This window comes from Vanellus vanellus, assembly GCF_965231255.1.
Source record: "Vanellus vanellus genome assembly, chromosome: 8".
NCBI classification, from domain to species: Eukaryota; Metazoa; Chordata; class Aves; order Charadriiformes; family Charadriidae; genus Vanellus; species Vanellus vanellus.
In genome coordinates, this window is record NC_138913.1 from 27,154,751 (window position 1) to 27,175,252 (window position 20,502).

The 20,502-nt window shown below is 44.3% G+C and overlaps 1 protein-coding gene and 1 long non-coding RNA gene across 3 annotated transcripts in view; both read right to left on the bottom strand.

Moving 5' to 3' along the window:
- Window positions 1–284: 284 nt before the first annotated feature.
- Window positions 285–3,579, bottom strand: LOC309675055. The gene is made up of 3 exons (XR_014269445.1): window positions 2,885–3,579; window positions 2,455–2,581; window positions 285–357 (listed from the first exon to the last, which is right to left on the bottom strand). It is a non-coding gene; the product is annotated as an uncharacterized lncRNA (long non-coding RNA).
- Window positions 3,580–7,396: 3,817 nt separating this feature from the next.
- The window catches only part of DGKD (diacylglycerol kinase delta), a gene marked incomplete at its 5' end in the record, with an annotated part of 58,898 nt that continues 45,792 nt past the window's right edge, over window positions 7,397–20,502 (bottom strand). For both annotated transcript variants that reach the window (XM_082487289.1, XM_082487290.1), the window contains 13 exons: window positions 7,397–8,172; window positions 9,334–9,464; window positions 10,703–10,820; window positions 11,155–11,274; window positions 11,653–11,745; window positions 11,912–12,023; window positions 12,794–12,945; window positions 15,564–15,698; window positions 16,084–16,197; window positions 16,798–16,905; window positions 17,684–17,780; window positions 18,513–18,623; window positions 19,520–19,616. In XM_082487289.1, coding sequence (XP_082343415.1) covers window positions 8,083–8,172; window positions 9,334–9,464; window positions 10,703–10,820; window positions 11,155–11,274; window positions 11,653–11,745; window positions 11,912–12,023; window positions 12,794–12,945; window positions 15,564–15,698; window positions 16,084–16,197; window positions 16,798–16,905; window positions 17,684–17,780; window positions 18,513–18,623; window positions 19,520–19,616 — 1,478 coding nt within the window. In that variant the 3' untranslated portion in view covers window positions 7,397–8,082. The remainder of the gene's footprint in view (window positions 8,173–9,333; window positions 9,465–10,702; window positions 10,821–11,154; window positions 11,275–11,652; window positions 11,746–11,911; window positions 12,024–12,793; window positions 12,946–15,563; window positions 15,699–16,083; window positions 16,198–16,797; window positions 16,906–17,683; window positions 17,781–18,512; window positions 18,624–19,519; window positions 19,617–20,502) is intronic.

A 20,502-nucleotide genomic window follows, 5' to 3' on the forward strand; every position in this document is an offset into this window, starting at 1 on the left:
TCTTTTTCAGAAGTTTTCTTGCATCGGAGATGGTACAAACCAGCATGTTCCCCTTTTCTGAAAGGAGTTTGTGCAGCGGCACCTCTGCAAGCTGTACAGCACCCAGCATCTTCACACAAATTACCTGTGCAACCACGTGTCCTTAGGGGTCCTTCACTGGAGAAAGTGCCACTGGGTGTCAGGAAAAGGTGAGCCTTCCCAGGATCTCAGCTCACATCCAGTGAGACTGTTTAGGAGAGCACCGACTGCTTATAAAACTTTTTTTTTCTTTTTCCCTTACAAACTTGGCCATGGACTGTCTTGAAAACAAGCTCTCTTTAAACAAAGGTTTCAAAGTTCATCCATCTGGGACTTGTGCTAAAAAAAAAAAAAATAATAATTGCGGCATCCAAAATTACAGCTGAGGCAGATGTGTGCACTGCAAAGCTCTACTAATATATTCTTTATCCTCAATTCAGCCATTCAACAAGAAAATTTCAGCTGAGATTAATGATAACAGATTTTTGCTGAAAATAATGTTTATGAAACACGCCTGAAGACAAGAAACATAAAACAGGAAATCTAAAAAGAAACAACTGTAGTACCATATATTCCACGTACTACTCATATTTGTAGCTGATCTGGCTATCTAGAAATAGTGCTTTGCTACCACATAGGTTACATGCTTTTGAATACGCTTTTGTGTCTAAGATTTGGTAAAGGTTGGAAATTCAGGACGTGTACATCAACTGCCAACCTAAACCATCCAAAACTATTTTTTTTTAAACCTGTACTGATACTCAGAAAGAATGAATTTTGTTTTTCATCAGACTGTGTGTTTTGGGGGTTTACATTCCTGCTTTCCCATTTCTCTTGCTACTGCAGTGCAAAAATATGTATTTTAAAAGCCAGCACTTGGGCTCTCAGGTGACTCCAGGCACAGAGGAGATGCAGAAGAAAAGATGCTCCAGGATACTTCAAGATTTGCCCAGTTTTGAATGCCAGGTAGCCATTTCAATCTAAACGATTACAGTGTTGGCATCACTGCTTGCTAGTTCACCTTCATTAAAGAGTAGTGATTTCTCTGAGGAGGGCTAGAAGAGGGGAAAGAGGAAAAAACAGAGAAACTTCACGAGAGATTGGCAAGACAGAGGCTCCACGTTATTTTAATTAACACTGTAGAGAGTTCTGAATCACAGTGTTACTAAACAGGTATTAATAATTGAAGGAAATCACCTCCTTGAAGTAAAAAAGTATCACGGATCTTTCAAATTTCACAACAAGATATCCCCGCTTACAACCTGAAGGGAAAGAGCGCACCAGACTGCCGGCTTCACTCTTTTGGCTCCCCTGTGTATAAAAAAGCTAAAAGCTTTGTAGCAAGCCCAAATCTGAATAGTTCACTGACCAATCAAAGCAGTAGGTCTACTTCCTATATGAGCACTATGAGCACTAGAGCCTCTCACTGCAAAAGAGCACTCCCAAGGTCTCCCTCTCATCCTGGCTACTGATTCCTTGCAAGACTTGTAGAAACGTAATGTTCTGTGAGCCATGTCTCCCCATGAACCATCTGACATGAGACAGTAAGTTCCAAATAGGCATTAAAAGGGGAAAGACAGGCTGATACACACAGCACCAGACAAACCAGACCGCTTCCGCTTCCTTAGGAAACCACACTGAATTATGTCTCCTCGAGCTGCTCTTCAAAGAGGAAGGGTCCTCTGAGGCTGAGGTTCTGCACAGCTCCCACAGGAGCCCAGAAACGCGTGGCCAGGAAGGCACAGCTCCCTGTGGGGAGCCTGCGCGCAGGGAGGCAGATCAGAGCACCTCCTCACAGGCTGCTGGGGAAGTGCTGCTGCGCATCCAGTTTGCAGCCTGGCAGCGAGAGGAATTTGACAACTTGTGCAGAGAGCAAGCTGCCCCCATCACATTCCCGCCCAGCCTGTTACTGGCCTGGTTGGTTCCTGCTGGCATCCGCTGGAGGCTGCAGCTGGCACAGCCTTTAACAAAGGGGCACCTACCACTTGCTCCAACTCCTCCCATCGGCAGCGCAGCCCACCGGCTAACCTGCTCCTAAGGAAAGATGAGAGGCCTGAAGCCGACCCTTCCCTGCTTCCTCGAGGGAAAGCCACAGGCCACAACTCACTCGGACTTTACCCTGAAGTCAACAGAAGCGACATGTCTTTTACGTCATATGCGAACTCCCCCACCTCTTCCTTTCTTGTGAAAACACGATGGCTCACTACCTTCCAGGTCATTTGGTAAGCCAGCAAAATGCTGGAACTCTTCAGACAGAAGTTGCTAGTTACAATGCATCTTTTAGCTGTTGTTAACACAAAATGTCACTTTCTGCGGTCTCAGAACCTTTCCATTCCACCCTTGTGAGAATTAAACACCTCACACTGCTCAAGGCCCCGCTGGTGGGTGCAGCTATTCATCCCAACCAGGCACAGAGCAGCCAAACAAGGAATTTACCTTATGACTCTGAAACTGCTTTACAGGCAAGGATAGACCAGCCTTCTTCTAAACCTGTTTGTCTCCAGTGCTGTCCATTCAGTGGGAGCAGATTTCCTCGACTTCTCTACTCTCCCGACCCTTTACACTGTACTAAAAAAACGAAACACATTAAAAAACTCAACCCAACAACACATAGGGCAAGGGGAAGTGCAGCAGAATACATTTTTTAAAAAAGGCTCATTGGCACTTCAAGATCTTTACAGCACATCTCTCTCCAAACCCACTCCACCCTCCCAAGATCCATTAGGTAATTACCAATCAAGCCAAGAGGATGGCAGCCCTGAGCAGGTCCGATATCTCAGTAAAGATACATTGAGGGGGGCAAAGAGTTTCTTGCTATTGGCTTCTGCCACATAAATAAAAAACAAAACAAAACAAAACAAATTACCTGTATCAGAGGAGTAAGCACATCTTCTGTCTCTCTGCTGCTGCTTTCTTTGCGTGTTTCCTGTAGTGCTACTTAACGCAGAGCTTGACACTCAGGTCCAGTGTGTGTGAGAGCAAAGGCAATAATTTTTCTTTTCTTATTATTACTAGGACTAGGCAACTAACATTTTAATGATCAATATTACTATTTTCATCTTGCAACAGTATATAACATAATTAAGACTTCTTATGTTGCTGTCACATAAACTATTCCCTCCTCACAAAGACAAAGTAAATCCTTCAGTTTAACTACCAAGTACAATAGTCTTTTTCACACAGAAAATATTCACGACCGTTATGAGTTACTTTCCATTTACTTTTCAACAGTACTATGGAACTCTTCGACCATCCTCTCAGTTTAAAAGCAATCTGCCAGAAGTTTCTTGTCAGCATCTTACAAACACATCAATCTGTACAGATGGAAGAGAAAGCTCGTCACAATCCAATCCATGGACTGCTCACCCAAACACCTCCGAATCTTTTAGTTTCAAGTTTACAGGCAACATTTCATGAGAAAATTCACTTCTCCCATTTTTTGTAAATGCACTTTCACTTATTCTAGTTACCGTATACATTGCCTGCAATAAATTGAATGCACAGAAGCCCAAGTGGAGTAGAAAACAACTGTTCCCCTCTCGTCATGGCACTGTACCACCATGACCAGAAGATGGGGTCATACCACCACACCTGATGAGAGGTCTACAAGCACATGGAGGTAACTAAATAATCATGTTTAAAACAACTCTTCTTTTGTTCGCTGCAGAGATATAGCTAATAAAAATAAACCACATGATACAGCTAATAAACTACACGATGTCTTCTACTCCATGCCAATTAATTCAACACAAAGAAATGCTACAAAACTAATCTACAACAATCACATTTACCATTTCACTCCTCTCTAAGGAACAGCTCTGAACTTCTTATCCAACTCAGGATAAAGCCATTTTATCACAGCACAGATTTTTATTAGCCAGTTCCCACCAGACAGGCACTGCAGCCCTCTCACACAATGAAATCAGTAACAGAGAACCTTTACTGGAAGCTCAGAAACATGTTTACTTTATATACAAGAAAAACTTATTTACAACAATCAACAGTAAACTATGTACAAAAAAAAAAAATTACAAGAGACATTTCCAAGGTAATCACTGTATAAATTAACACAATAAATAGGAGGGAAGCAGGTCCCATTCTTAAGGCACAAAACCTTCTTCCCAAGACTGTACAGGGATTCACTTGCTTCCCTATGCTTTTGACAGGATCACAGGAATGGCGGGGAGACCCCTGAGGAACAACGGTGGGTGGACGATGATATAGACATGCAGTCACTGCTGACACTTGTAGAAAAACATCATTTTTCATCCTTTCCTCTTTTTTCTTTTTACAGTACGCACATGTTAAGATGCAAAATATTTTGTGTAAACAGTCCTTTTTTAAATCACATAGACAATATGCACATTTTTAAATAATACTAAAACAAAGCTTTCCATATGATTTGGGTGCTGAAACATTCCCAGGACTGGCACTGAAGGCCTCGGCAGCGCTGGGGGCTCCCAAATGCCTGGCTCTTGCGCAGCCCGGCCAGGCCGGCTCCTCTGGGCACCCAGCGGCACAGCTCCCCTCTGCTGCAAAGAGCCGGCTCCTGCCGCAGCGGGGACGCCTGCTCTCAGCACTAAGATCCCACAAGCAAAACCAGAAAGACTGTATTAGCGCTAAGAGCCCTCCCGAAGGTAGCCCAGAGCTGAACGCCACTGACAGCGGGGCCAAACTTCCCTCAAGGCTCCGTCGCACGCACTCCCACTGAACCGAAATATCGTAACGCAGGGTATGTTATTCCCCAGAATCTGCCATTAAAGTTAAATATCCAGGGCAGTGCCAGAATGTGAGATTACATAGTAAAATCTCTTCCTAGCAGAAGCTCACAGCAGACACTGCCCCAGCATCACTGCCAAGGGTGAGGGATGATAAACAGAAGGTGCTGCATGGCTTTCACACGAGTAGCATTTTTTAAGAGACTAAACATATGCGCAATATGTGCAGTTCTAGCTTCTCTCAAGCTGGTGTTTTACCTGAGACTGCAGGAGAGTCTCTTTTTTGGTAAAGCAGATTTTTTTTACTAATTGTCTTTCCTGAGTTTCTCTCCCACAAAAATTATTAGATGCCAGAAGAGGAACTCATAATAATGTAAGCCAGAAGTTCAGCCTGGCTCCCTACTTTGCAGATAGCTCTCACTAACATTTGACACAAAAGCTCTGCAACAGAAATCTGCATTATTCCCAGTGAGACACATAGAGCTTAATACATATTCAAAGGCACTCAAGTTAAATGTGGATCCCATTTTCTAGCTCTTAAAAGAAGGCAGAACTCCCTCCCTGCCTCCGGTAAGCAATAGATAGGAATATACTGGCTATGAAACCTTTGATAAAACGTGCACGTACACAAAAAGGATCTGAACCCATCAACATGACAGATCATAAAAGAAATGAAGACTGGTCTGTGCAGGCATCATCGCTCACAGTAGATAGCTAATGGCCGTAAGGCCTCTTCAGATATGGCACGAATTAAGGAATACGCCTGAATCTATAAACTCTTTGGATTCCCCTGTTCCTCTGAGCAGGAAGAGAGGAGCTGTTTCTATTGAGGCAGGAATTTAATCCCCCAGGAATTATGCAAGGCAAGTGCATATTGTTTATGCACGTTTAACCATAAGGTTGCCCGGACAAACTTCACAGCAAGAACAGCTCCTTCACCGTGTACAAGAACAAACACAGATCTCACCTCTTCTCCAGAGTTATCACCTGCCTTATGCTTCCTGCTGTGCTCTCCTGGGCAGGCACATGAATGTCCTAACTGTGCATACTCCTGGGGAGAGGCAGTGGGCTGCACCTTACTGTCACCAGCGAGGATGGCTGTGTCCTGGACCTCTCCTTAGTGGAGGTTTCTCCTCATTCTTAATGCAGACACTGCTCTGTGCCTCAACAAGCAAATGGGAAAATACAGTATGTCTACAATTCTTACTTATTTGATACCTCAGGAATTCAATACGGTGAGGGGGGGCTGTACTGATAAAGAAAAAATATGGCTATGGAAGCAATTGCCAATGTATAGATAGGAGAAACAAATTCAGGGCAAAGCTGAACATACTTTTTGCTCAGTCCTCACAGTATTCATATCAGAAATTTTGCTAGGCAGATCAAGCATGTTTAGTCTTCTGTTAACTTCTTATGAGCAAACCCTGTCGCTCGCTAGACTGAGAAGAGACACATGGGTGAATGACAAGTAATCAAAAAACAGATAGTGAGAGTCAGAACAATCCTTTGTGAAATCTTAAAGAATGCAATTGAGTTTGCCCAGCATGAAATCAGCCCATGACCTTCTTAAGCTGACAAGTCTTTACATAAAACAACTTGACTGACTGTTGTTGGACTAGAGAGCTGATGTCAATTTGATAAAATCCTTACAAATAACAAAGAATGATGTCCTCAGGAAATTATCTTTTATGCCACTGTGTATGTGGCCATTTTTCTGTCTGCAACCATAGCCAGAAAGGTGCCACTCTGCAATAATAAAACCAAATAAATACATACAAAACAACAAAGTAATTAAAAATTCATGCTGTCTCTCCAGTTTTACAGCACTGAATGTTCCCAAATTCCCTTCGCAGTGATAAACATGGCAATATAACTATGCATGCTGGTCTTCGGGCTTTAACAGTCACCCGATTGGGGTCAGGCAATACAGTGGAAATTTGAAGGCCATCTAGGAACTCTGATTCAGAGGCACTAATTTTTCCATGCTCCACTGCTGGTGGTACCAAAGGCAATTTACCAATTCACTCCAGTTTTCATTACGATGCTCATCCGCTCAGTAACAACCCTCTTTCTCTCAGTGCTCTTACGGAAGCCCTGATGTTTGACAGCACACAGTATCTCTCTCAGGGGTACAACCCAGGAGGACTGAGCCACCCTAATCTTTTGGTATCCACCTTGGAGTGAAGGAGCAAGGCAGCAAGAGAGAGAAGCAAGGTGGAAAAGCCACTAGAACCAAGACAGGCGAAAAGATGCAAGTACGACAGATAAATCATTATCTCTTGTGACAGAAACAGTTTTCTGCACTGCAAGTTGAAGTAAAGAAACAGCTCTGTGGTCTGTGGCCACAAAGGTGGCACTAAATGGGCAGGAAGCTGCTCCTGGCCATTGCCAGTCATGCTGTTCCCCCCACCAAGACGGAGCAAATTGTTCCATTTCTCACTCCATTACGTTACACTTCTCGCACAGCCCAAACAGCTAGTTAGCGTTCCTCTCCCTTTCATCTCACCTCCTGAAGATGAATTCAGAAGGGGGAATGTCAGAGCTGATCTCCTGTAATCTTTCAGCTCTCCAGAATTTTTTCTTTTCTTACTGCCAAGAATTTTTGAACAATTGTTTGCGATGCCTGAAAACTTAAAGGTTGTACCATTGCCACTGGCTGGAAGAGGAGAGCCAGGCCCTGCAGAAGACCCTGCAAGCTGGTGTGAACTGCTGTTTGAACCACATGCATTGTTTGTTGCAAGGCATAAGTGAGTGAGAATCACTGGGTATTCATTGGCAAGAGGTCTGTACTGGCTTTGAATTTCTGACGAAAATCGGATGCAACCACAGGTGCATTAAAAAGGGATTAGTAAGACACAAGGACAAGATTTGTCCCACTTAAATGCTCTAAGATACAGGTGTGATACACAGGTGTGATACACAGATGAGCGGGAAAGTTTGGGGTCTGAAAAGACGGTCAAATGCTCCTGAACTAAGACTGGCCAATATATCATTTGCCCTGAATAATTCTACTGTGATGAAGTTATCCAGTAAAGGTAGCTGTGTTGCAATTCTCAGGAGTCCTGCACTGTCACTGGAACCAGAACTTGCCACATCAGACGACATGGTTCTTCAAACAGCAAGTGAGTTCTCTTCCGGGAGGCTCTGCCTGACTGCAGATAAGGTGCCTCTTGACTGGATGCAGCCGTACCCCACAGGAAAAAAGGTAGCACCATGCTTGGTTGATATGAGCTCTGAACAGGTACAGTTTGGCTGTTCAGTAGAAACAGTTGTGAGCACATCTGCTCTGTGAGGTGACTGCTGTGCAGTTAAGGGGAATGGTAGACACAGGCTGTGAAAACAGAGGCTAAACCTCGCTGGCAGGAGTACTCCGACTCAGCTCCTTGATCCCGTGCAGTATCCTCTTCATGTGACCCACTTTGGTCACACCCAGGTCCTGGAAGAAAAGAGAAAACCTTACCTAAGAAGAAAGGCAGGGGAGAAATTCCAGGTGGCCAAGCAACGGTTACAGACTAGTCAGCCAGTTACAAAGAGAGGAGGAAACCAACCAGAAGGATTACAAACCTGATGGTTATATACGGAACCTCAAACCATGTGCCAAAAAGCTATCAGAGCATGACAGGATAATGAGCAGGCACAGAGTTATGGAGAGAAACAACTACAGACCATTAGCCAGAAATGCAAATTGCTTGCTTTGACTGTTAAAGGCCAAAGCAAAGGAACAGAAAGAGCATACCGATCTCAAGGACCTAAGTTAGTAGCCAAAACATGCAGAAAGAACCAACCCGTCACTGGTCACATCAAATAAATGTGTGAACACTTGGGTACCATGCAACAAAACACAGGCTGTAGCTGGATGGCATGCAGAGGAATCAGCTACACAGATTACAGCAAACTTCAGAACAGGAAGATGGTCAAAATCACAAATGAAGATCCAAGGGGCATTCAACAAATGCCACCCACTACTTCACAACAAAGTATTTTTCTACTATATGTAAGTCACCAGAATGATGACAGAAATCTCTTGCACATGCAAAGAACCACCACTTTCAATTTTTCTCTGTAGAGAAAGCATCTCCTGGTGAGGAGATGAAAAGTTGTAATGTGGTTACTAAGCACTATTTAGAATGATTCTATCTGGCAGCCTCATCAAAGACCATGATAATTTTTTTTCTTGTAACAAAAGAAGTGTGATGATCTATTTGTCCAGTGACTACAACGTAAGACCCAAATTTTCCCAATCACAGCACGTTCTGCAAAGATGGTACAGGAGCCGAGAAGTTGAAAACTTCCATTCCATCATTAAAATCAGAGACTATCAAGAACACTATCTGCAATCTGTGTGCTGGACTGCATTTATCTCCAGGAAGCTGTGGCAGAACCAGACGGCTGGTCTTTCAACTAGCCGTTCCATCTCCCTGTTATCAAAAATCAGGTGACCTGAAATGGTGAAAAAATAAAATGAGGCCGCAGTGAACCTGTTCATCTTGCCAAGGCACGTGGAATGAACAGCAGGCAGACCATTTCCAAGCACATTCAGCACAGAAGCTCATGCAGATGCAGCTGGCTATTTCTCATGAGCTGATCATGAAAGTACCTTGAGGTCCCTCCGTTCGAGGTGCAGGAGCTCAGAGCCCCGGACGTCATGCCGGATGAAGATATCCTTATACTCACAAAGACTGAGATGCTCAAGCCAGGCCGCAACCTCCTCCGTTCCCCAGAGGTGAACTGTTAGAGACGGAAAAGCAGGAGTGCATTGAGTACCCAGAACCCCAGAAGACAGTGAGAGATGAGGACACCATCAGCACTCAGTGCCAGAGAAGGAAGGCAAGCAGTACCACAGCCTCAAACCAAGGGGAGGGCAAGGACTGGTAGCACGACCTACAGTTTCAAACAAAGGAGGTACGGCAGAGAAAGTTAAGAGGTGTTCTCTTAAGCAGAGGCTAGCCTGGAGGAAGTCCACGATTGTTTTGATGGGATTAGATACGCTTTTTAAAGTTTACCCCCATGTTTAAGAAGAGTGAATTCAGTGATATTCCTTTGCTTACAAAACAACGGAGTCATAAAATATATTGTGAATAATCAAGAACAGATTTGTTTTCTATTATGCACAAGCACTTGTGCTCAGTAAAAAAAATTGCAATCTCTCTCCCCCAAGTTTGAGGGAGAGAGGAAGAGTTTAGACTTCCACCTCCTTGCACAGCCTCTAAATAAGAGAATAACAAAGTTCCCAAGTTGTGGGAGGCAATGAATAAGCACCAGCCTGTCAGACAGGAAGAGACTGTACCCACAACTCCATGGCAGAGGACAGGACCAAGGACTCCACAGAACAGGTAGTACTTCTGAATTTTAGAAGAAGAAAGTCTTCATAAGGAGAATATAAACCAAAAATCAACTAACCCAATTGGACAGAAAGTGTCTTGAATGGCAATTTGTTGATTCATGGCCAGTTTTTATCTACTGACCAGTAGGATTAAAGGTCAGGGTGCACCTGTGGTGATGCTGATCCCCAGCTAATTAGACAAGAAACTTGATTAAAGCCTGAGGGTGAATCAATGAGAAAACCATTATTAACCATGTCACAGAGAATTAGCAGTGAAAAGACTGGAGTTATGCGGACTTGGGCCCCACAGTCGTTCTGACACCTAAAATGCCAAAATCCTCAAATTCACTTTACTAAGCACCCCCTAAAACGTCCCTGAATATGTCTAGATGTAGGCAGAATTCTTCAGAGGATAACTCCTGTTTCTCCTCAGGAATATTTGTGTAGTACTGGGGGATCATGACTTAGAATGGAGCAAAAAGCTGCTTTGCCATGTAGAAAAGACAGACTAGACTTCCAAGAAAAGGCAGATGCACATGAAACAGAAGAGGGAGAGAACATGAGAGGAAACAGACAGACAGAGAACAGTGGTGTGACCACACGGGTGTGACAAAGGGACACAATGAATGAGCAGACTTGGTACCCGGCAGTCCCATGGTACTATGAGTCTCCTTATTTTTGTTGTTCTTCTCCTTTTTAAACTTGGTCACCAGCCGGAATTTGCCACTGCGGCTGCGTTTAGAATAATCCAGCATCTGGTTCTGTAAGAACGAAAAGGGAAAATCAGGCAAACAGCCATAAATGGATTGGAACAGACCACGAGCAACAAGTACTGTCAAGCTCAGCTCCATGACTTTCTAAGAGAAGAAAAAAAATTCTAAACTCATTCTGATCAAGACAGGAAAGGAAACAGAGAAAGTTGATTCTATGTCAGGTAAGGGACTTTAGCAGGAAATTGCTCTCTTTAGTGCTAGGGAGTCAAATTTCCTTCTTAATGATTTTTTCTCCCATCAGTTGTATGTTCACAGGAAGTCAAACACAGCCAACTAGTGAAAAAGAGAACAGCTAAGGGAATATAGCCTCGGTCCTCCTCACCTCCTCATCGCAGGGCTCCATAAGCTGCCACAGCCACGGGATGTCTGCCAGTTTCCTCAGTTGGAGGTCCATGTCTGCCAGGGCTGCTTGGAGCTGCTCTTTCTGTGGAGGATCTAATTGCTGGATCAGAAATGGAAGCAAGGCAGAGTTAAAAGCCATATGGTGGAACGCACAGTGAGGCCCTTGCCTTGAAATTCCTAGCTAACCAAGCAGTTCCTCCTTTTAAAAGGAAGTGCACAGCAGGCACTCTGCCCAGAGGTTACCAAGTTAACAATTTTCATCTTTTCTGAGCTCCAAACTCCCCACAAGCTAGCTTGACTGTTCATCATGCCTATGTAGCAACACCATTCTAATTCCCAGATGAATTTAAATGATGAACATTTAAACCAACTTGTTACAAAGACAAAGACCAAGACCAGAAAAATGTTGCTTGCCAAGGCAACAGTAAGAGAGGAGAGAAAGTGAGAGGCTGCTTTACTCCTGGTTTGTGCTTCTTACCAGTGCCATCTTGCCTGCCAGCAGCAGCTCTGTCTCATTATGCAGGGCTTTGACATTATTCACCATCTCTACAACAAGGCTGCAGTTCAGACCCTGCAGGGAAGCAATTCATGCACAAATTAAGCCTGGAGATGCAGAGGTCTGAGCAGTCAAAAGGACGAAGTCTCAGACAAGCAAGGCCTACTTTTGGTCAATCAGAAAGGAAAACCAAGAGCTATGGAACAAGGACACAATGGGAGATGCCAAGTGAGTGAAGTACCTCTGTAGACTTGGATTTAGCGTAGACTTTGTCCATAGACTTGGAGCTGGCATTGACAGCATGGGCAAGCTCCTGTTCCATGTCCTGATAGGATTGCGCTATTTCCCGAATGCTAAAGAGAGAATTACAGATTGCATCAGCATATGCTCAAAGCAGGAGATCTTTTCTGACTGGGTATCTCCTTTTAATACCCATCTGAGTGACAAGAGCAGTGATAAAGCACGGGAGGGGCACAGCCTCTGGTAAAGCAGGGCAATTCTCCCTGCTACAGTGAGCAAGCGTAGGCAAAGCAAGGCAGATTTCACATGCACAACTCCAGATGCATATTCAATTCTGCACACAAGTTGGGATCAGTTTGAAACAAGACCTAGGCCATAGTGATGTGAAAGGCAGCTAAACATATGGCAGTTTAATTAACACTCTTCTGATGTGACTCTGGGAATTTTCTCTGAGAGGCTCAGACCAAGGAGCTGAATGCCTGAGTAAAGGATGAGCAAGTGAGCACACAGAGACTACTTCCAGAAATCTCTGCTTGGCATCAGGGTTATAAGAATCCAATTCATCATCTGAGCTAGAGAGGCTTTTGTTTCATTTCTGATAAAAATCGTTGATATTCAAAGATAACGGGTTCTTTCTGGATTAAAGGATCCATGTTTGCTCATGAAAGTAACATTTTTTGTTCGGAATGACCTAAGAAAGTTTATTCGACTGCAGTCCTCATGCAGCTGGGACAGTGCATAATGAATGATGCTACCCCCAGTGACATGGACCAGCACTGCAGAAGGTAAGAGCGAACAGAAACACCTCCAGGAATAGGGAGTCGGACAAGAACCTCAGGCACCAAAGGAGGGCTCTATTCAGCAAAAGTAAATTGAGTCCCACCTGTGGATCAGAGCACCTGCAGCTTGACCAAACTGGTTGATCTGGGTGGATTCTTCTTCAGACATGATCTCTGGTTGCAGAGAGAAAGAGGAGGGTCGGGACAACTCACACTTCTGTTTGTCCTCCCAGGACTTCAGGGTGCTCTCAAATGCCTAGAAAGAGAGCAAGCAAACTTTGAGATACCTTGTAAAGCTCCTATAAAAAACAACGGCTGTGCCTACGCCTGTAAAACATGTAGATCTGGTATAGACACTTTTCATTGCAGGACCCGGTTGTTCAGCTGCTTATAACTTTGCTAACTAGCTGGCTATGCTGAAGTTTTCCATGCCACATGCCTGCCTTGGCTCAATTTTTGCTTAAGCCTAGTTTTAGTCAAAATTGCTAGGCCAATTCTGAGGGCCAGACTAGCAAAATCCACCAATTCCCTATGGCTGGCAGCCTTTTCCTTGAGTAGCTGTATTGCCTCTACGCTTCAGCATTACTGCACATCTCTTCAAGTGACATCTCAAAGCTGGAAGTTAAAAATGTTCAAGGCTCCTCCTTATCGGGAAGTAAATTGGGTTTCCCCAGTAATCGGTGTGACAAGCAGATGAACTGAACCAGGACCTGTCCTACCTGCACCCTTACTGATATTCCTGTTGGCATCAGCTAGCAGAACAGGAAGAAGCAAAACAGATCCGATGCAGAAGGATCAAAATTGGATATGGTGAGAATGAAAACTGACATACAAAGCCTCAGGTCACGGAGAGATGGATCAATGAGCACAAGAAATGGCAAGAGAGAAGGTTAGACAAGAGAAGGGACTGTGGGAGGGGAAGACTGAAATAGGAAAAATAATTCGGAGAAAGTGATGAGGCTAACAAGCCGGGGTGTGAAGCTTTCATGGAAAAAAAAACATAAATCAGCATTTGGGGAGCAAGAAAAGGAAAGGAGATTGACTGTGATGGGTGGATGGGAAAGAGGAAGAAAAAGGTAGTCATGGATCCTGGGCCTGGGCAGTCAAATGAGGTGAGTACAGACTTGGTAAGGAGCACGGGACTAAGGGTAGAGAGAGGAGACGGATGGAGCAGAAAAGCCAGTATCCACTAGAACACAACTGCCTTTGGGGATGACCCAAGGTTCCGGGGACACACCATTCTCCTGTGTCTGTGAATACCTGTTGAAGCCCTGTGGTAAAGCATTCCCTTCCCCTAATGCTTCTCATACAGGACAAAACCAGGCTCAGTGCAAGCTATCTGCTCATCTCAACCTTGCTGATGACTTTTCAGAGGTTCAGAGGAGGCCACATGAGGGAATTTGAGTTTTTCTATCTTCAGTTTAGGAAACTAAATATCCCAAATCACATTTGAAAAATGCTACCAAAGGTACAGGGTCACACACACGAAGAGAGGACACCACTTCATCTACTGCACAGGACACATCTGCAACAGGGTGTGCAATGATAATCAAAAGGACAGCAGGAAAAATAAGCGTAAGTCCACAGTCAAGACAAAAGCTGAATGTTGCTCTGCAAAACTGGAACCTCTTCCTCAGTGGCAGTTCCACGCTTGCAAAACCGGGTCTGCAGGCAATGAAGAGTGGGATGGCACAATCATAACCATGCCTTCAGATGGCACTACACACACAGCATGCTCACTAGGCGCTTGTGTGTTCTCTCTGCCTCTTGTGCTTCACTCTGCCTTTCCCACCACACCCGCATGTAGGTTTCCTCTCCTTTCTTCTCTCCCACTTTTACAGCAGGAATCTTGTTCCCCCTTGCTATCTGTGCTATCTCCTTCAGTCACCCCCCCTCAAAGTCTCAGCACGACACTGCAGAAGCTCACTGTCTGTCCAGGAAAGACTGTGCACACTATTCCTGTCTCCTCCTCTCCCCAACATCCGCACCAATGCCCACTGTTCTCTCCCAGCTCAAGGGTAGGATAGGGCAATACCCAAGATCCATGACAGGAGCTTTATACGCCCACCTTGGCTTTCTTTTCATACCATCACATTTGTATCATCCTACCACGGAATATGCCTCAGGCCTGTATCAGCCTGCTTTCCTTTTTTCCTCTTGGTTGTTCTCTTTTCTTGTTATGCAGCAGGTGAGTCCTTTGCAGAGGACTTCAGTTTGCTCTGGAAGCTGAGTAAAGGGGCATTATGCTGGAAAGTATCAACTAAACTCCATGTCCATGTTTATCCATGGACAGTTACAGAGTTGGGGGGAACCATAAAGCCTGTTTGTGCCACAACGAGGCCTTTATCCCTTCCTTTAGCTTACCACCATTCAGTAATACAGTAAAACAGCAAGGATGCTGCCTTATGTGCTGGTACTCATCAAATATATTTGAAAATTATGAGATGAGACAGACACGCACTGCTGAACAAGGCATAAGATGCTGCTTTACTTGCTCAAGGAGGTATAAGCCACATACTGAACAATAATGAGAAATTAAAATATTGAACAGCTGAATCCAGACAATCCGCAGCACTTGGTGAGACAGGCATCCTGTGGGAAAAACAGCATGCAAGCGCATTAAGAAACATTGTCACAAGACACCTAGAAGAGGAAGCAAAATAAGCTTGCATGAACAACCTTATTTATGCCATTTCCCAAGTGGTGAATGCAAGTTTAATCACGTTCTTTCCAAAAAGTCTTTTGGTGTGCAGCAAAATATGCTGCTTACATTCACAAAGATAAGCTTTCATGTGTGGCTGTTGCCATGCCCCTCAGGAATATGTGACATCAAAACATGTGTGTACTACAAAGTGTTTGCAAGGCTGCTCTTACCCTGTCTCGGGTGAGGGTCTGTGCTCTGTTCTTATGGACAATCCAAATGTAACCTGGAGGCTGGATCCAGGCCTCTCCATCCACTTGCACAGGAACTCCTTCTTCTCCCAGGATTGCTATCTTCACTGTCCGACACTGCAAGAAATGACTGCCTCAGAGAAGCTCTAAAACGTTGTTTTTCCAAAAGCATGAGACATTCTCTTTCTTGCCAAAATGCTTCCCCAGCAACTGTAGCTTTGGGGCTACTAGAGCCACACATGCCTGGTGGCAGAGCATGCCTTGCCCTCGTGCGGCAGGGACCATTTGCTGCATCTTTGGACTAATCTGTATTTGAATTGGTGAATACTAGCAAATGATTCCATGACCAAATTGTCCCTGGACATGCTCATTTTCACCCGGGTGGATGCTCTTTCCATGGATAAGAGAGAGCACAAAGGAGGGATTTATGGATTGAAATTGGAAAAAACATCACAAGCTGGAGATGGGGGAGGCAAGAAGAGCTCACAAAAGCAACTGATACCTGTGCAATCCGGTGATGCTGTAGATTTATCACTCGTGACACTGCCATCTGCATGCTACCAAACACTGCTACCACCTCCAAAATCTTGTCATCAAAGGAGGGCGCTGTAAATGTCTAGCCAGATACAAGGGAGAGAGAATTCAGCTGACTACAGCTCTGTTGGGAGCGGTTTCCTTTATCCCCCCTGCTGGTGAAGATTTGGGGGTTGGCTTTTAATTGCACTTTTTAATCTGTATAAAATTAACAACGAGGCTAGAAGATCAAGATTTGCAATGATCTAGGAGGGAGAAATATTGGTATTCCCACTGTGCTTCCAATGGCAGCTAACACAAAGGCTGTGGGCTACAAGGCAGTAATTATTCTTATGAGAGTACACACTTTTTCATCTCAAATAATATGTTTCTGACTGGACCTAACTCCCTTTGTCTTCAAGGGGCTTTACTTCTCAGGCAGTCTGAGGGGAAAAGGCCAATCTCCAGCACTTCCTGGAAGTCCAAATGCTCAGGACAGCATTTTTATTCTTTCTGAATCATTAAAGACTGCTTGGGTGCAAAGCTGCTGAAGACTGGACTTCAGCATCCTGTCCACTTCACGGAGAAAGTACATGCAGACAGGCCCCTTGCCCTCTTCTTCCAAGCACTATTCTCAGGGCCTATGACTCCAGAAGCAACAGTAAGTAAAAACACTTCCTGGATTGCCTTAGAGAATACTCACATCATCTTCCTTGGTTCCCCCCCAGAAGTTAGTGCCTCCTGCATAGCTGGGAATGTTGAGTACGGCGATTCCCTGGAGACTGGGCAAAGGGATTGGCCTCCCATCGCACTACACAGAAAAGAAGGCAACATTACTCTCAGCACAGCAGCAGAGAGCCCCTCCTGCCAGAGCACATCCTCTAAGAACAGAAAACAGCCTGCACAGCTTGGTAAAAAATTAATTCAGGTTTCTTCCAGCTTACTCTTGAACTAATGGAGTAGAACATATCCATTGACGTCTCATGAATCACCTCTCCTCTGGCAGAGGGCGGTTTTAGAAGGATACTGTTGCTTCTTTTCCCCAAACAAGAACAGGGCACACCTGAGAGGCCTGGCAAAACCTCTTAGTTTATTCCTCCAGCAAGGGGAATAAAACTTCTGAAACACCTATGCAGTCTGCTGTGATGAGGGTCTCCTCCTGCAAGCTACCTGTTTATGCTGTACATAGCCCATACAAGAAGATTTCTTTTCCAGTTTGATGCACACTATAGTGTAGTTAAATTAAGAGATTTTCACTGCACCTACTTACTAAAATATTGCATTCACATGAGATACCACATGTAACACAACAATCTTATCTGTGCTGAATACTGAGTAGGGGACAGCTAATACTTTCACCTCAGGATGACACTTCCCTTATAAGCTGAGAATAAAAGTTATCTTCCAGAACCAGGAAAAGCCCCTTTTAGCTAGCTTCGGGTGAGATACAGCAAGTACATTGTTTCAGGCAGGGAAGGGAAACACCCTAACATCGACAAGTAGCATCACCGTGCCAAAATCAAAGCGTCTGAAGGAGATGCAATTAAGCATCACAGTTTTAGCAACAGAAGGGCATGCTAATTCCTCACCTCCAACAAGACTTTCTGCTCCAAGTTTTTATATGTTCTGTGTAGCAGCTCCTTGGTCCCCAATACTCCGTACCACATCATGTTTTTAGTACGACTTCTAAGGCGGCAAATCAAAAGACAAAAAGTTAGCATAAGCATGGGAGGGAAAAAAACCACACATTGAAATGGTACCTCCTAAGTGCTAAAACACAAAGGTGCTTTGCTTCCAGAAGGGTCAGGCACTCAAAATGGTCACTGCTTGTGCTACAAAACTACTCCCCTTTAAATAAATGTCAGGTAGGAATTGAGGATGACTAACACATATTACCAGAAACATACACAGATTCCCCTGGCACAGAGCTTGTCAATCTCGTACACCAGGACATCAACAGCGTTTCGCAGTATTAGCTCAAGTATAGCAAATGTACCAATCCCAGGCTACACAAAGTGTCCTGTAGTTGCCCAGGTATTCAAAAGGCCAAAACCTGTCATTCGTATTAAGTGCCATTTAGAGCTGAGAGAAGATTCTCTCATGGCTAAACAGCAAGCCCAGGAGAAAATCTGAGTGAGATCATGAAGTAAAGAGAACCAACGCACTAAATCCACACTGACGTAGCTGCTTAAAGATCTTACACTAGCCACAACAGCATAATGAATCAGTAATAAATCAGTAGGTAATGTCCTCCATCATGATTTCAAGCCTTGAAAGAGGATTATGCAGACAAGATCGACAATATACCCATTGAGCACACTTGTACCCAATCGGCTTCAAAACTGCACAGAAACATAAAGTGGTTTCAGTCACTTGTGGCAGTAGCCAAAGGCCAGCCAAAGCCAAAGCCAAACCCACCTGCATTTCTCTGGGTGCTCATCACGTTTGTTGTTGAAGTCCAAAGAAATCTTTGCATCCAGTCCAATTCCAAAGTAATTATTCATTACACACTTCTCTGTGTAACATTCACTGCAAAACAAAAGAGCAAAACTCCCATTCCTAGGTCTACATACCATTTGGTATACATCTCACATGCCTCTTCCACCTTGTAATTCTGTTGCATAAAAAGGTGAAGAACAAGAAGGCTGTATGACAATGTGCTCTGATAAGCACTGCTGGGAACTGCATAAAACCCACAAAGAATACCATAAAAGTGGCTATTGAGCAGAGGTTCCTGGCCTGGAGCCTCTGTCCGTAAGACTTCACAGCCACAAGATTTGCAGAGGAATTCTCCCCTTGCCACAGGAACATATTCAGAAGCCTACACTTCATTTACAAAAAAAGCTATGCTGCTGGTCACTGACATTGTGTAAACGTCTCACAAAACATTAGCCATGCTAATTGCTTATATATATATATATTAGGTGTTACCTACAGAGCCTGACAAATGAGCTTGAAAGTTTCCGCTACTCATCTCAGCGGCACTGAACCTCATGAAAAAACCTTGAAGTCTGTACCACTGGATTTTCACTGTTAAACAGTTTAGCAGAAATAGCCTGAGAAAGTCTTCACATCACATCTCCCCACTGCCTCCCCTGTTGTTGGCCTGACCATGACCCTTCTCGGGCTTCCATGCTGTAAGAGTAGTGATTCCCCCATAGGTTACTGGGGAAGGAGTCATCTCTGAGTGTAGGTAAAAGACTGATCTAGATTTCATTCTCACCTAAAAATCTTCTACCATGAGTCAGATGTGTCACTGCATGTATAACTACATAAGCTGATCCTCACTGGCATACAGCATATGAATTCATTTACACTCTGGGCTGCTGCAGTCCATTATTTATCTCTATAAACTAATCTGCTTTTCTGCTGAGGTCCATTCGGAAACGCCCACTCCCTCCCTTCAACCTCCTGGGCATACTCACAGATTTTCAGGCTCAGAGTTAAAGGGATCAGCATGGATCAACAATCGGCTGATGACAGAGCTCCCAGGCAAAGAACCAGACATGCCAGCACGGATATCTGTAGGAAAATTGACCACAGGGAAGAGTGCGATTAGTAATAAGCAGAAAACAGGTTACTTCAATTTCAGGGACAAGAGAACAGGGCAGAATATATTAACTCTTGTTATTCACTGTGGAAAGCAAATAACAATAGTGCTTTCTTCCACTCCAGAAGGCTTAGCTCTCAATAAGGCGAAAGGTTTCTGGTGCTGCCTGCAGGGTTTCTGATTGACAGGGTATCACCTCAGGCCAGCAGCACAGGCGTACAGACACACGGAAACTGGAAATAGGAGTGTATTCACTGCAGCAGCTTTTTTGTTGCAGGGTGAGACACGCAGTGTCCTTGCTTCAATGAGTAGAGAGAGAAGAGTAGGACTGAAGTTACTCTCCAAGTTGCTCAAGAATTACTGGTAACCCACAAACAGTAGCTTTGTCAGAGAGAAAATAAATTACCTGCTTCCAGAAGAAACAATTTTAACAGGTAATTTGGGGGAAGAGGTGGAAGGACAGCACCACAATGCTGCTATGTAAGATGTGGGAGGTGGGAATTCTGCTGTGTCTGAGCACCTCCACTGACTTCAGCCTTCACATGAATGGACTGCTGCTCCCAGTCTGTGGATGCCACTCTTCAGAAACCTCTCTCAGTGGCATCATATCAGCCTTCTCAAGGTTACTTTTAGCTCAGTATCTCCTTGTAATTGGCATCTAAATTCTGCCACTGCACAGGGCTAATAAAAATGTGTGACTAGGTCTCAGCTACTAACTGGAAACTATTACACCTCCCTCCAAGTCTCCACTTTTCAGCCCTAGTGGAAAGTTATCCACAAAGGGATTTCTCTCCACGTGGATTCTGCACAAAAGGACATCGGGCAGGGCAGTTTCGTGTTTTCAGGTGGAGACTGCAG